The sequence below is a fragment of the Podarcis raffonei genome, chromosome 17 (genome assembly GCF_027172205.1).
Source record: "Podarcis raffonei isolate rPodRaf1 chromosome 17, rPodRaf1.pri, whole genome shotgun sequence".
In the NCBI taxonomy this organism is placed as follows: domain Eukaryota; kingdom Metazoa; phylum Chordata; class Lepidosauria; order Squamata; family Lacertidae; genus Podarcis; species Podarcis raffonei.
In genome coordinates, this window is record NC_070618.1 from 8,618,230 (window position 1) to 8,631,314 (window position 13,085).

At 40.5% G+C, this 13,085-nt stretch overlaps 1 protein-coding gene across 1 annotated transcript; it reads left to right on the plus strand.

The window, feature by feature from the left end:
• The first annotated feature begins 3,036 nt into the window (after positions 1 to 3,036).
• Positions 3,037 to 12,826, plus strand: SARAF (store-operated calcium entry associated regulatory factor). Its single transcript, XM_053370724.1, has 6 exons — positions 3,037 to 3,299; positions 5,398 to 5,576; positions 6,758 to 7,172; positions 8,427 to 8,538; positions 11,322 to 11,446; positions 12,496 to 12,826. Exons 1-6 carry the CDS (start codon positions 3,212 to 3,214, stop codon positions 12,519 to 12,521), a joined length of 945 nt encoding a protein of 314 aa, XP_053226699.1. The 5' UTR covers positions 3,037 to 3,211; the 3' UTR covers positions 12,522 to 12,826.
• Positions 12,827 to 13,085: the final 259 nt, after the last annotated feature.

Here is a 13,085-nt window from a genome sequence, read left to right on the forward strand (position 1 = left end):
TTCGGGCGGGCAGAAGTCGGATGGCACCGTAGACTTAAAAATGTGTAGATGGACACGCAGGGCGCAACTTGCAGGTTCTGTAGGGCGTTTCGCCTGCTCTTTCCTCCAGGGCGAAAATAAGACACGTCTATAGGAACAGGGTCCGTATAGTTAAAGCTATGGATTTCCCAGTAGTGATGTATGGAAGTGAGAGCTGGACCATAAAGAAGGCTGATCGCCGAAGAATCGATGCTTTTGAATTATGGTGCTGGAGGAGACTCTTGAGAGTCCCATGGACTGCAAGAAGATCAAACCTCTCCATTCTGAAGGAAATCAGCCCTGAGTGCTCACTGGAAGGACAGATCGTGAAGCTGAGGCTCCTAGACTTTGGCCACCTCATGAGAAGAGAAGACCCTGATGTTGGGAAAGATGGAGGGCACAAGGAGAAGGGGACGACAGAGGACGAGATGGTTGGACAGTGTACTCGAAGCTACCAGCATGAGTTTGACCAAACTGCGGGAGGCAGTGGAAGACAGGAGTGCTTGGTGTGCTCTGGTCCATGGGGTCACGAAGAGTCAGACATGACTAAATGACGAAGAAACAACAACCACAACAACATGGGAACAGGGAAGGGACGCTGGTGGCACTGTGGGTTAAACCACTGAGCCTAGGACTTGCCGATCAGAAGGTCGGTGGTTCGAATCCCCGCGATGGGGTGAGCTCCCATTGCTCGGTCCCTGCTCCTGTCAACCTAGCAGTTCGAAAGCATGTCAAAGTGCAAGTAGATAAATAGGTACCGCTCTGTCGGGAAGGTAAACGGCGTTTCTGTGCGCTGCTCTGGTTTGCCAGAAGCGGCTTAGTCATGCTGGCCACATGACCCGGAAGCTGTATGCTGCCTCCCTTGGCCAATAAAGCGAGATGAGCGCCACAACCCCAGAGTCGGTCACGACTGGACCTAATGGTCAGAGGTCCCTTTACCTTTACCTTTATGGGAACAGGGATTTTTAGTGCAAGATGCAATTGGACGGCACCTTGGCTCATCCAACGAAAGCCAGAATGAAAGAGAGAAGGGGAAGGGACTTTTGATTGCAAATCTAAACCAGCTTCAGCTCTGTCTCCTTCTTAAAATATTAACGGAGGACAGTCACTCTCTCCCAACTGCAGCCCCATCCATCTTGTTATTAAGATGGATAAGATAAGAGAATTGAAGTAGCGTTAATTTTCACGTAAAATAAGAACTGAGCTGGAAACAGTGAACTCCTGTCTTTGCAGCTGCCTTTTGTTGGTGGTGGTGCTTGGCGGGGAGGAGCTTTGTGCCTAATAATACCTACTACGCTTTAATATTCTAGATTCGTCTATTGCTTAGGCAACTTTCACTTATTTCCTGGGGTAATGTTTTTAAAAATGGCTTCGACCATGAACCTGGAAGTCCCGTCCCCACCGCTGATAATGAAATATGTTATCCACCTGCTTTTATTCCAATCCTATGCACAGGCCTCCTTTTTATACCTTTTCCCTCCAACCTCATTACTTCCCTTCATCACCATTCAACATGCTCATAGGCTGGTTCTTCTTACTAATTTGATAGTTTAAGCAGGTTTCTGAGAGACCAAGTTAAAACTGTTTGTATAACACTTAACTTTGCAATTTCATAGTAGCGTGTGCAACAAGATGCAAATGATAAAATCATTTAAATTGTACCAGTGTCTGAGTTTATTTTTGGAAACCGCACCATGATTCAAGGTAAATGATCGATCCACCAAATCCAGAAGGCATACAGAGATTCCCTGGCCTAGGACATTCACAACAGCTCTCAACAAATATATGTGTATAATGTGGTGTTTTTTTAAAAGGTGGCATTGTGTATGCTCTATAAAGCAATTGGAAGGCACGTTGTAAATCTGCACAGATTAATTAATACAATTGAATGTGTGTGGGAGTGGGGAATAAAAGGTCAAATATCCATGGCACTGGAAAAATCATTTTATTGCAATTACTTAATATAAAGGAGCCAACACCTTTTACTATAATGTCAAGTAAATGTCAAATGGAGAGGGTGGTGCTGTGCCCTAAACCACTGAACCTTTTGGACTTGCTGATCAGAAGGTCAGCGGTTCAAATCTGCATGATGGGGTGACGGTCCCAGCTCCTGCCAACCTAGCAGTTCGAAAGCACACCAGTGCAAGTAGATAAATAGGTGGCAGGAAGGTAAATGGCGTTTCCATGCGCTCTGGTTTCCGTCACAGTGTCCCATTGCGCCAGAAGCAGTTTAGTCATGCTGGCCACATGACCCGGAAAGCTGTATGTGGAGAAACGTTGGCCTGAAGTGAGATGAGTGCCACACCCCATAGTCACCTTTGACTGGACTTAACCATCCAGGGTCCTTTACCTTTTACTATAATGTCACTACACATAGATCAAGCTGCTGCTAAAAGGCCAGGTTCTTTTTAAAAAACCTCCACTGTTCACAACCTTAACTGAATCATACAGTGCATTGCACAGCTGAGTAATAGATTGCATCATATATGTCTGTTGTGCTTCCTTCATGGATTTGTGCAAGTATAGCCCTGCCTACAACATCTCAAGCCACAGTGTGCTGAATGTGTGTAAGATGCCACAAGACTCCAGCTTGCTTGCCACCAAACAACCACAATAATAATCCATTATTACTGGGGAACTTTTCCCGTGTCCAGACCCGTGTTCCTCAAACTTGGGTCGCCGGCTGTCGATGGACTACAACGCCCATCACCCGTGACGATTGGTCTTGATAGAAAGGGATCATGGGAGTTGTAGTCCAACAAGAGTTGGGGACCCTGTAAGCGGCCTTTGTTTATTGACACTGACTCACCGGAAGAGACGATACACTCTAATGTACACCCTGCACAAGCCCATTGGTTCCCGGCTGCTGCTTGCTTTGCCCCGCCTCCCATGGCCAGCAGAGCCAATGAGAGGAGAGGAGCTTCTCCAGCCAGCGAATAGGATTGCCGGGCGACGGGCGGAATGGCCAATCATCCCATCGCCTTGTCGGATGACCCTCCAGTCGCGAAAGGCGGGCGACAAAATCCCGCCCCCCCTCCAACTGCGAGGCGGTTAAAACACCGTTGCGCCGTCGAGAAGGTTCGACCCTTGAAGAAGGCAGCAGCCGCGAGCCGGTGAGGGAACCAATCAGAGACGCGGAGAGCGCCGACGCCACAGCCGCTGAGAGAGAAGACTCGTCGGCGGACGCGCCGCGATGGTGGCGCCGCTGAGGCTGCCGCTGCTCCTGCCGCTGTTGGTGGTGCTGACGGGGAGCGAGCTGGCGTGGGGCTGGGCCCAGCAGGGTAAGGCCAGGCCGGAGCGGCGGGCGGGTGGGGAAGGGGGAAGGGCCACAGTATCCTGTCAGAGGCTACTGTCGTCAGTCTTGACAGGGAAATAGGGCCTCCAGGTTCAAGAGCAGTTTACCTCAGAAACGCCTTCGGTGCGGGAGGGCGGCTCTCTTGGCGCCCTGCTTGGGAGCTTCCTTGTTTGGCAGGCAGAAGTGGGACCGGCTACGCCGAAGGTGTCTCTTCTTGGCATGTCGGGGCGTCCAAAGGTGACAGCCCTTTCCGCCCAAGCGGGCATTTGTAATTTGAATTTGATGCCTGAGCTTGGTCGTTTCCCACTTGCCTCTACATCCCCTTTTTCCTCCTGTGACTGGTGGTGGGTGTGGTTGTAAGCCTGAGGCATAGGCTGTGTTGCTTTTGTTGACAAATGCATTGGATTGCAGAGGGCTGGGACCAGATGCCGTTTTACAATGCTTTGGATTAGGGAGTTATTGGGTTGTTTGCGTTTTATTATTATTATTATTATGTATTTCATGTTTTTAAATTGCAATTTTATCTTGTGAAATATCTGAGTCCTGCAGGTATGGGGCAGTATACAAATTTAGTAGTAAGTAATAGTAATAAGGGAAGTAGTAATGAGGGACACGGGTGGCGCTGTGGGTTAAACCACAGATCCTAGGACTTGCCAATCAGAAGGTCGGCGGTTCGAATCCCCGCAACGGGGTGAGCTCCTGTTGCTCGGTCCCTGTTCCTGCCAACCTAGCAGTTCGAAAGCACGTCAAAGTGCAAGTAGAGAAATTGGTACTGCTCCAGCAGGAAGGTAAACGGCATTTCCATGCTCTGCTCTGGTTCGCCAGAAGTGGCTTAGTCATGCTGGCCACATGACCCGGAAGCTGTACGCTGGCTCCCTCGGCCAATAAAGCGAGATGAGCGCCGCAACCCCAGAGTCGGTCACGACTGGACCTAATGGTCAGGGGTCCCTTTACCTTTACCTTAGTAGTAATAAATGGCCCACAGAGCCCCTTCAACTCAACAGTACTATGATTCTATGAATTAATGAATTAACAAATGACAGATGGAGGCTCCGAGGCAGTTTGTCTCTGAATATGACTGGGGGTTTTGGGGTGCGGGTGGGGGAGAGAAATAAACAGGAGAGCAGTTGCCTTTTTGTAAGAGTTCCAGAATCATCTGACTGGTCACTAAGTGAATATTTGGTGTGATCCAACAAGTGTCTTTTCATATTCTCAGTAACTGTGGTGCCAACATGGAAACCTTCCTATTCAGCAACAGTATCTCTCCGCATACTAATCACTAGTCAGACCAGGGGAAAGCTGTAGCTTTCAGAGGCATCTTATGAATAAGGTAGTGGGCTAATTGGACCTCAGTGTAACAGCCCAATGCTGTGAATTTCATCGACTTTGGAATTCAGATCCAGTGTGCTCCAGTTTGGTGGGCTTTATTCGCATGTAATTGTAGATAGGATTGTAAATTAAATGGAACCTCCATGTCCAAACACTATATATATTTGATTATTATTATGCTGAGCAAATAGAAAATAAGAGACATACAGTATCTTGCTTACTGAGATTTCAGAAGCACGTGGCTGACAGATATTGGAAACAAAATACTTGACAATATGGAACAGCCTTTCTCAAACTTGGTTCCCCAGATGTTGTTGGACTACAACTCCCATAACCCCTAGTTACCAGGACGAGTGGTCCAGGATGATGGCTGTTGGTAGTTCAACAACAATTGGGGATCCAAGTTTGAGAAAGGCAGATATGGGGTATTGGCATGATCCAGCAAGGCAGTGCTTTCCTGTCCTCCAGTAATTATGCATCAGCATATATGTAGAGCATAAGAAAAGAAAATCCTTTTTTCTGTGCTTAGTTTTCAGACACTAGAGAGCTTTGTAATATTATTTGTTAACTCAGTATTTGGGATTGTCATAGGCAGCGGGGAAATATTGGGAAAATGGTAACAGGAATTATTCTACTGAGAAGTTATCTGTTGGCTTTTAGTGATTATCCTGGATTTTTTTAAAAAAAGAAAAGTCTGCATTCCTATTTTTGCCTAGTGTTTCTCAATCTATTTTTGTACTCCCACATTCTTCCAGATAAAATTTTGTTGCGAGAAATCCAAGCCCTGACACTCTACCCAGGCAGGTTTACAAATTATCGGCGGACATCTCCAGTTCCCCAGTTGCACTGTACTGGCGGCTCAGCTGGATGTGCAGCGTACACCCCCGAGGTTGTCCAGTGTTACAACAAAGGCTGGGATGGCCAAGATGTACAGGTATAGTTACTTGGGAATCTGTATACTTTCAAGAGAAATTTGGAGACCCAATCAGTGTTCCGGTGCTATTAAAGAGTACTTCTGTTTGACAGTCTTCCCCAAGCCACTTTGTGAATCCTGTTAAGTGGGTAAAGACATGTTTCCCTCATTAATGGGACTCTGAAAATACCAGCTTTTATAAAAACTGAATTGTAATAAAAATTCCCTGAACAAGATTGTTGACCAACCTGCTTCCTCAGTCACAAGAATGAATTAGTAGAATATTTTGAAGTCTTCAATAACAAGTAGACTGACGATTCTAATCTGAATGTTATATGAGTAAACTCCATAAGGATAATTCTTTATTGCATTGCATTCTTTAAAGTAATTATATTTTTAATCCTGGAAGATTGAACTCTTTAGGCCAAAAATTCAGTAAGTACTGTTTTTGTTTTCTTTTTTGTAATTGGACAATGCATTGTGCCAAGTCATTAGGAAATAGAGACTTACTGTAGTTCCTTACCAAAGGGATGTGACTTCTAAAGGGCATATTCATTTCTGGCTCGCTTTTTTTATCTCAGACAGTGAAGAAGCTGACACAGAATGTTTGAGATGCATGCTACTTCACTCTGAACAAAAGTTTTGACACTCCCTCTGCCAACTTTTGTTTAAAACTTTAAACATTAAAAATAATAAAAATGACATGCTGTTTTAATCTTTTGAGGATACATGCATCCTATTAAATTTAAAAATCCCTAGGGATAAACAAAAAGTACTATGTATATGCAGTCAAACAGTTGGTGTTGACTGCTACAGAACTCAGGGAATACATGTTTAAAGTCTTATTACAAGGAATGTGGTCCAATTTTATTTAGTGTTACTTTCTTGTGAAATTCCTTTTGAGAACTTGCTCCCAATCTGCAGGAAACAGAAATGCTGTGTATGTTACACTGTTTTTAAATAACATTATTGGTGAGATCCACGGTCATGTGAGCAGAAGTCCTCTCATATCACAGGACTTCTCCTTCTCTCCCTGTATGCTCAGTCAGATCTCCATAAGGTCATCTAGCATACATTTAAGGGGCAGGGAGGGGGAGTCCATGGATATCTAGTCCACTTGTGGACAGGCACATTGGTATCTGTAGTTTATTTTATTCTACTTAAAAGGAAGCAAAAATAACAAATGATGTTTCCTTTTTCAGTGGGAGTGTAAAGCACACATGGATATTTCATATCGCTTTGGAAAAATCGAAGTAAGCTGTGAAGGCTACGATTACCCGGATGACCCTTACATATTAAAAGGATCATGTGGCTTGGAGTACACATTAGAATTAACCAAGGAAGGACAGCAGAAAGCGAATTCCTTTGGTGGGAGTTACTATTCCACAACATCTCATGATTCATTAGGCTCAGGTGCTGGAGTGATCCTCTTAATATTATTTGTGGGCCTTGTTTACGGCGTCTACAAGCTGTTCCTCTGTGATAACCGGCCACAACATGGTTTCTCTCACGGTGATGGTTATCCAGGAACCTATGGGCAGGATAATCGAAGTCCCCCTCCACCAGGATTTAAATCAGACTTCACACCTCCTCCAGGATTTAAATCAGACTTCACAGGTAAAGTTCTCTCTTGTATATGACAATAGGAACACAGGCATTGAGAGATCTTGTCCAAAGCTGGACAGTAAGTAGTACTGCATTGTAGAATTTTGTTCATTTCTTGTTCTCAGTCCTCAGGTCTGTAAAAGACATTATTATATTCTGTAGAACTTCATTCTTATGACAGTTCCTTCTACTCTTGATTTGGTTTATTCTAAACCAAAAGGGTGGGAAACAGTAATCCCATGAGAGGGTAAGAGGATATGAAATAGAGTATGCCACTCATGTGGGCCTGAGCTCTCATCTTCTACCAGTCTGCAATGCAGAAGGAGATCTGGATGCTTCATTGCTTGTAGGTGTGGCTTGCTTTCTGTAGATAATCTTTTCTATACCCTCTTAGTTACTACCTCTATATTTATAACTATTTGTGGCAAGATGTGTGGCTGGTAGTGATGCAGGTATATTATGTTGTCACTGTACTGTCTTTCAAATCTCAAGTCAATGAAATGGAGTAGAGTAACCTCAGAAGGTCAAAGAATGATTAAGAATGACTACATTGCATCTTGGAAATAATAAACACAAGGTTTTATTAGCAGATCCTGAGTCAATAAAAAGAAGGCATCAAACAAACTGGAAAGCTTGTTGGTAGTACCTGTTCTGCTAATATTGCAGGTCCCATTGTACTACAGTAGTAGTAGTAGTAGTAGTAGTAGTAGTAGTAGTAGTAGTAATACACTGTCTACCTGGCTGGGTTGCCCCAAAACATCAAACATTAAGAGCAGCTTATTAGGAAGTAACTCCCAGTGGCATCTCTGGATCTACTTTTAAATAAACATATTTGAGATCAGGCTGTTAGAAATTTTAAAAGACCCTTCAGTTTCTAGCAATGGGGACCCAGTGTTGGCTGACATAGCAGTGATGCTTTTTTAAATAAATAAATAAATTTGGAGTCTCTTGTTAACTGTAGCATCATGATGATTTGCATGTATAATTAACATCAGATGAATTGCCTTCATATTACCCATTGTGAATCTGGAAGCATTACATAACAGTATTTATGAGTGTGCATGTGTGAACTGTTAGTGTAGTTCCCCTTCATTCCTTCAGAGTTTTTAAGCTGACCTTGATTCAACGTCTGAAATAATTCGAGAGCCTTGATCTTGAGTGACATTCCAAAGCAAATAGCCCTCTGGTAACTTCTTCAACATAACAGCACTGCTTCTGTTTCAAAGATTGTTTAATCTAAATCTATATAATTTTATTTGGATTAAGGTGATGCTGGTGGCTCGTATTCTGGTTCAAATTCAAACTCAAACTCAGGGCCAGGATTTTGGACTGGGTTAGGTGCTGGAGGGCTACTGGGATACCTGGCAGGCAACCAAAGGTAAGCTCTAAGACTATCTACCTTGTTTTCTCTTGGCAACAATACTTTCTGGTCCTGGTGGGTGATATATTTACATAAAATGTGTGAGAGGTGAAAGGAATGGCGTTCCCAAGGACAAGAAACCAAAGTGAGACATTGTCTTCTACATGCAACATCCGATAATTTATCTATTCAATTTTTAAAGTTTTGATTAACCATTCTTTAATTAGGGGAATAACTGGAATTTTCTGATGTATAGCTAAAACAATCATCAGTATATTCAAAATCAATCACGAGCCCTAACATCTATAGTAAAATTAATCCCTAAGGCCAAAAACTTCAAGAATCTGTTTTTATCCCATTTGGAATATATATTTTCCAGAGATGCATAAAATCTGCAGTATTTATATTGCATTTCCAGCATTTGATATGATATGATTTGTAATATTTGTAATATTTTATTAAGCATGCTACAGCTTCAAAAGGAAAAAATGCTTTAAAGTTCTGAGAAATATTTATCTCGTACTTGAAGTGCTGCTTCTCTGTACATAGTGATCCAGCCTGTAGTCACTTGGAGACTTTATTATAGTAGCCATGAAGGAGTTAGGTTGTGTGCAAAGTATTCTTCAGGGCCACAGCCTGGAAACTAGATTGGCCACCAGAGAATACAGAAATCGGCTATGCTTGATACAATGCTCTTTTAATTAGGCTCCTTGCTTTGCAGTTGCATAACATTGCATCATTCAGTGAAGAAATTCCTGCTACCCTGTTTATTGTAAAGCAGCAGCTTCAAGAGAACTGAGGTGTTAAATTGTGGTCTTTGCTTTCAAATAACAGAATATTTCAAATACTAAAAATTCTTAAATTGTGTTTTGCTTGTTGCATATTATCTTTTGTTTTGGGGAGTTCTAAAAAACAAAAAGGAGAGGGGTACATTTGAAAATAAATATAAAATAATTCAAAGGCCAAGTTACTATAAATCGTATTTAAGCTGGTCTTCCTTCTTTCTAACATAAGCGTCTAATATTTGTCTTGCATTCCTGTGGCCTGCCTATTCCAATATACAACTACTGTACAGTAATGTTTCTTCAGTTTTGTTTGTTATGAATTAGGATTCGTTTGTTATGAACTAGCTACTTTCCATTACCAGATCCAGGTATAATTCTGTTAATTACCGGTACTTATTTGATCTCCAGCTCCTCTTAGCTCATCTTACATTCCAGGTTATTCCTTCCCAGCCTCTGGTTTCTTTGGCTCCTTTTGCTTATCAAGCCTCCCTTTTCTCTCCATTTCCCTTTGTGGTTTCCCCCACATAATTGTTTTGTAGTATAGTTGATTAACTGCTGCTTCAAAAGGAATGAAATTTAAGTAACAGCTTATCAGTGCTCAGTTATCAGTGCAAAACACAGCCAAGATCCCAGCCCACGTAAATCAGAGGAAAAAGGAAGTTGATGACAACTCAGTAACCATGTTAAGTCTCTTTCTTAAAAAAAGAAAAAAGGCTTAAGATTCTTATTTAAGTGAGTTTGCAACAATTTGTTTTGGCATTTTCCTGCAATGTTTAGTTATTTTTAGTATTTGCCAAGAACTCACTGAGCACAGCCTTCTAGTTTGCTTTTGTACAGACACTTTATTTCTTAGGTTCTTAGGTAATACTATTATTTACACTGGCTGTGTGACCTTGGTTTTGCACTGAATCTAAAAGACTTCTGAGTATTTGATGCTGTTATAAATATCTCTGCAAACTATTGTGGTGGTTCTGCCTTGATTAACATGTTAAGAGACTAGATAAAATCCCAAAGCTACTCATGGGAATTACGTCTTCTGGCAAGATTAACCCTGTTCTGTGCAGGCAACAGGTTCCTCTAAGCTGAAGCTAAGTTTGATTCTTTGGACAGTTTTTATTAAGAGTTACATTGGTGGATTTAGGGGTGTTCATCAACTTCCTGTGTTTGAAAATTAATAAATTGCTCAGTACCATCCTTGGCAATCTTGTTCTTTGTTAAATTGAAGTGTATTATTTTAATGGAACCATAGGAAAGTTTACTTGTAATTTGTTGCTGTTAGGAACTAGAAAGCTGCTTTATATGTCAGTCCTACCTCTGTATTCCCAACACTGACTGGTAGCATATTTCTAGGGTTTGAGGCAGGGTTCTCTCCCAGCCCTACCTCAGGATGCTGGATATAGAATCTGCCACTGTGCTATGGCTCTTTCCAAAATTACTGAATATCCACTTGCATATATAAATGTGTTTTTCCTATAGTGACCTTTTTAAAAGAAAGGGGTGGTTTCTGGGTTTACAGTGCCTTTGTTGCTGGTGAGTTTCACATTATATGACCTTCCACTTTAAAAAAACCAGACTCCTTATAGACTTTTTGCCTAAAAATAAAGTGAACATGTGATATCTGGGTTTAAGGATTGAAGAAAATAATTGGTTTATAGAAAGTGTAATTGTAGGGTGTTAACCTTACAGTGGATGTTTGGAATAATTTTCTATATATAGTTAACAGACAAAGAATCAGCAGTTCTTTTTTCTTTTCTTAATTTTGAATTGTTTTTATTTAGATTAGTTTTGTTTTTGCTTTTTTGATACAAAGGTTCATATCAAACGTCCAATATCTTTTTAATTTTCTTTCAAACTTTAATAAAATCTATAGGGGGAAAATATTTTACCTCCCCACTTCTATACTAGCTTATCTGTTTCTTTAAACATTTATATTACTACTGCTATTGCATGTGGTGGGGAAATGACATTTGTCACTAAAATAGTTTAAATAGTTTAATCAATTTCTCCCCACCACAGGTCATCTACGTATAACCGATATTCACCTTACCATAATACGTGGGCTGGTCCAACTGCTCCACCTCCTACATTTGGTGCTTCAAACAGCTCTTCAACGTCTTATTCAGGGACAAAGTCCACCTCAGGTAAGTTATAAGCCATGTTATCTTTATTTTCCTGGTGAACCTCAGGGGCGGTGACTTTAATCACTTCACTGCAGTCCAGAGAAATTGATTGCATTTAATTCCTGTTTAATTTTAATTTTGTTTTTTCATGATATTTTTATTTTATTTGCATTATTACATTCAGTTACACATTTTAACATTCTTGGCAATACATTCCAAATTATTGTTTTCAATACTATATGTGTAAATCTCTATGTTTATATATTTTCCTTATTCCTATCCGTGACTTCCCTCCACCACTTTACAGCTTCTTTTGTTTTTGTTTCTTTTTGTATTGTGTTGTGTATATTGCTTCTGTTTCCCCCATAAGACGTCTGCCAATATTTTAGCTTTACAAAATTTAGGCAATGCATATCAATAAATTTGTTTTGGAACAATGTTTTCTCATATATTCTTCCACACATTCCCATTCTGTAATGTAATTCCTGTTTAAATCTTTGGGGGTAGATAAGTGACAAGTCATCTGCCTCATTTTTCATAGGATTTAGGCTTAGTTTTCACCAAGCTGATAAACTTGTATGGACTGTACAACATAATGTAGGAGAAGGCACACATAATTTAATACTCTCCCATATTACTGCCTCGCATCTGGAATATAGAAAATTTGTGTATTAAAATATGCGAGTAGAACGGATTTCCACCTATTTTCAAAAGGTCTTGTCTTATGTGTACAGTATTTACTCAAATGGAGTTCTATTAAACATTGTAATAGATGAGAGAGGATACACCCACACACCACACAACACATTTGTAGTAATGTTTAATTGTTTATTGGTGGTTGTTGTTTTATATATATACATATATATATATTTCTTCCTTGCCTTTTTCTCTGACAGTGACTTAAGGCCACTTACAGATAAAATAAGAACAGTTGAAAACAAAGGGTGGGGGGGATAATTTAAAAACAAGTAAACATTAATAGAATTTATGTATATAATATAAAATGATTTCTTCAATCTGTTCTTAAAAGTATTACCCATTGACTGATCATCTTTCTCTTTCTCTCTTAGGTTTTGGAGGCACAAAAAGGAGATAAAGTTCCTGATCTGCTTGAGTGTGTGAATAAAAACAACTTTCCAGCAATTCTTTAAAATTCTTTCCAACAATTTTGAAACCTGTTTTAGGTTTGGCTTTGTAAAAGTTCATCTTTGGATTCAGTTACACATATGTGTATTCGAGTTTGAACTTTAATATATAGTTTTAGATTTCAGGAGTTGTTTTGGATAATTGCTTAGAATAGAAAAACAAGAAACGGACACAAATTCTTTCTGAAACCATTAAGTCCCAGTGAAAACAATGGTACATTTCTGAGTAAACCATAATTTACAATGGGCAACATTTTTTTAAAAAACCAAAAATAAAGAGCATGAAGAAATACTATTACAGCAGGTTGAAAGCAGCATGAAGGCGAATCTTCTCATTAAACTTGTTCCAAAATGTTACAAAAAATACCCATTTCCCCATAAACCATAATCATAGTAACTATTGTACCAAATTTTCTCTATCCATTCAGATATAGTGAGAGATATGCTTTCCCCCTCCCCAATTTTTAGCTGTTATAATCTTAGTAGCAGTTATAGTATAAGGTTAAATTCTATTT

Bases quoted from the DNA above. Each gene is read 5' to 3' on its own strand.
- SARAF (XM_053370724.1), top strand. From the start codon at position 3,212: ATGGTGGCGCCGCTGAGGCTGCCGCTGCTCCTGCCGCTGTTGGTGGTG. The intron at 7,173-8,426 runs GTAAAGTTCTCT...ATTTGGATTAAG, and splicing joins ATTTAAATCAGACTTCACAG to GTGATGCTGGTGGCTCGTAT. The intron at 11,447-12,495 runs GTAAGTTATAAG...TTTCTCTCTTAG, and splicing joins AGGGACAAAGTCCACCTCAG to GTTTTGGAGGCACAAAAAGG.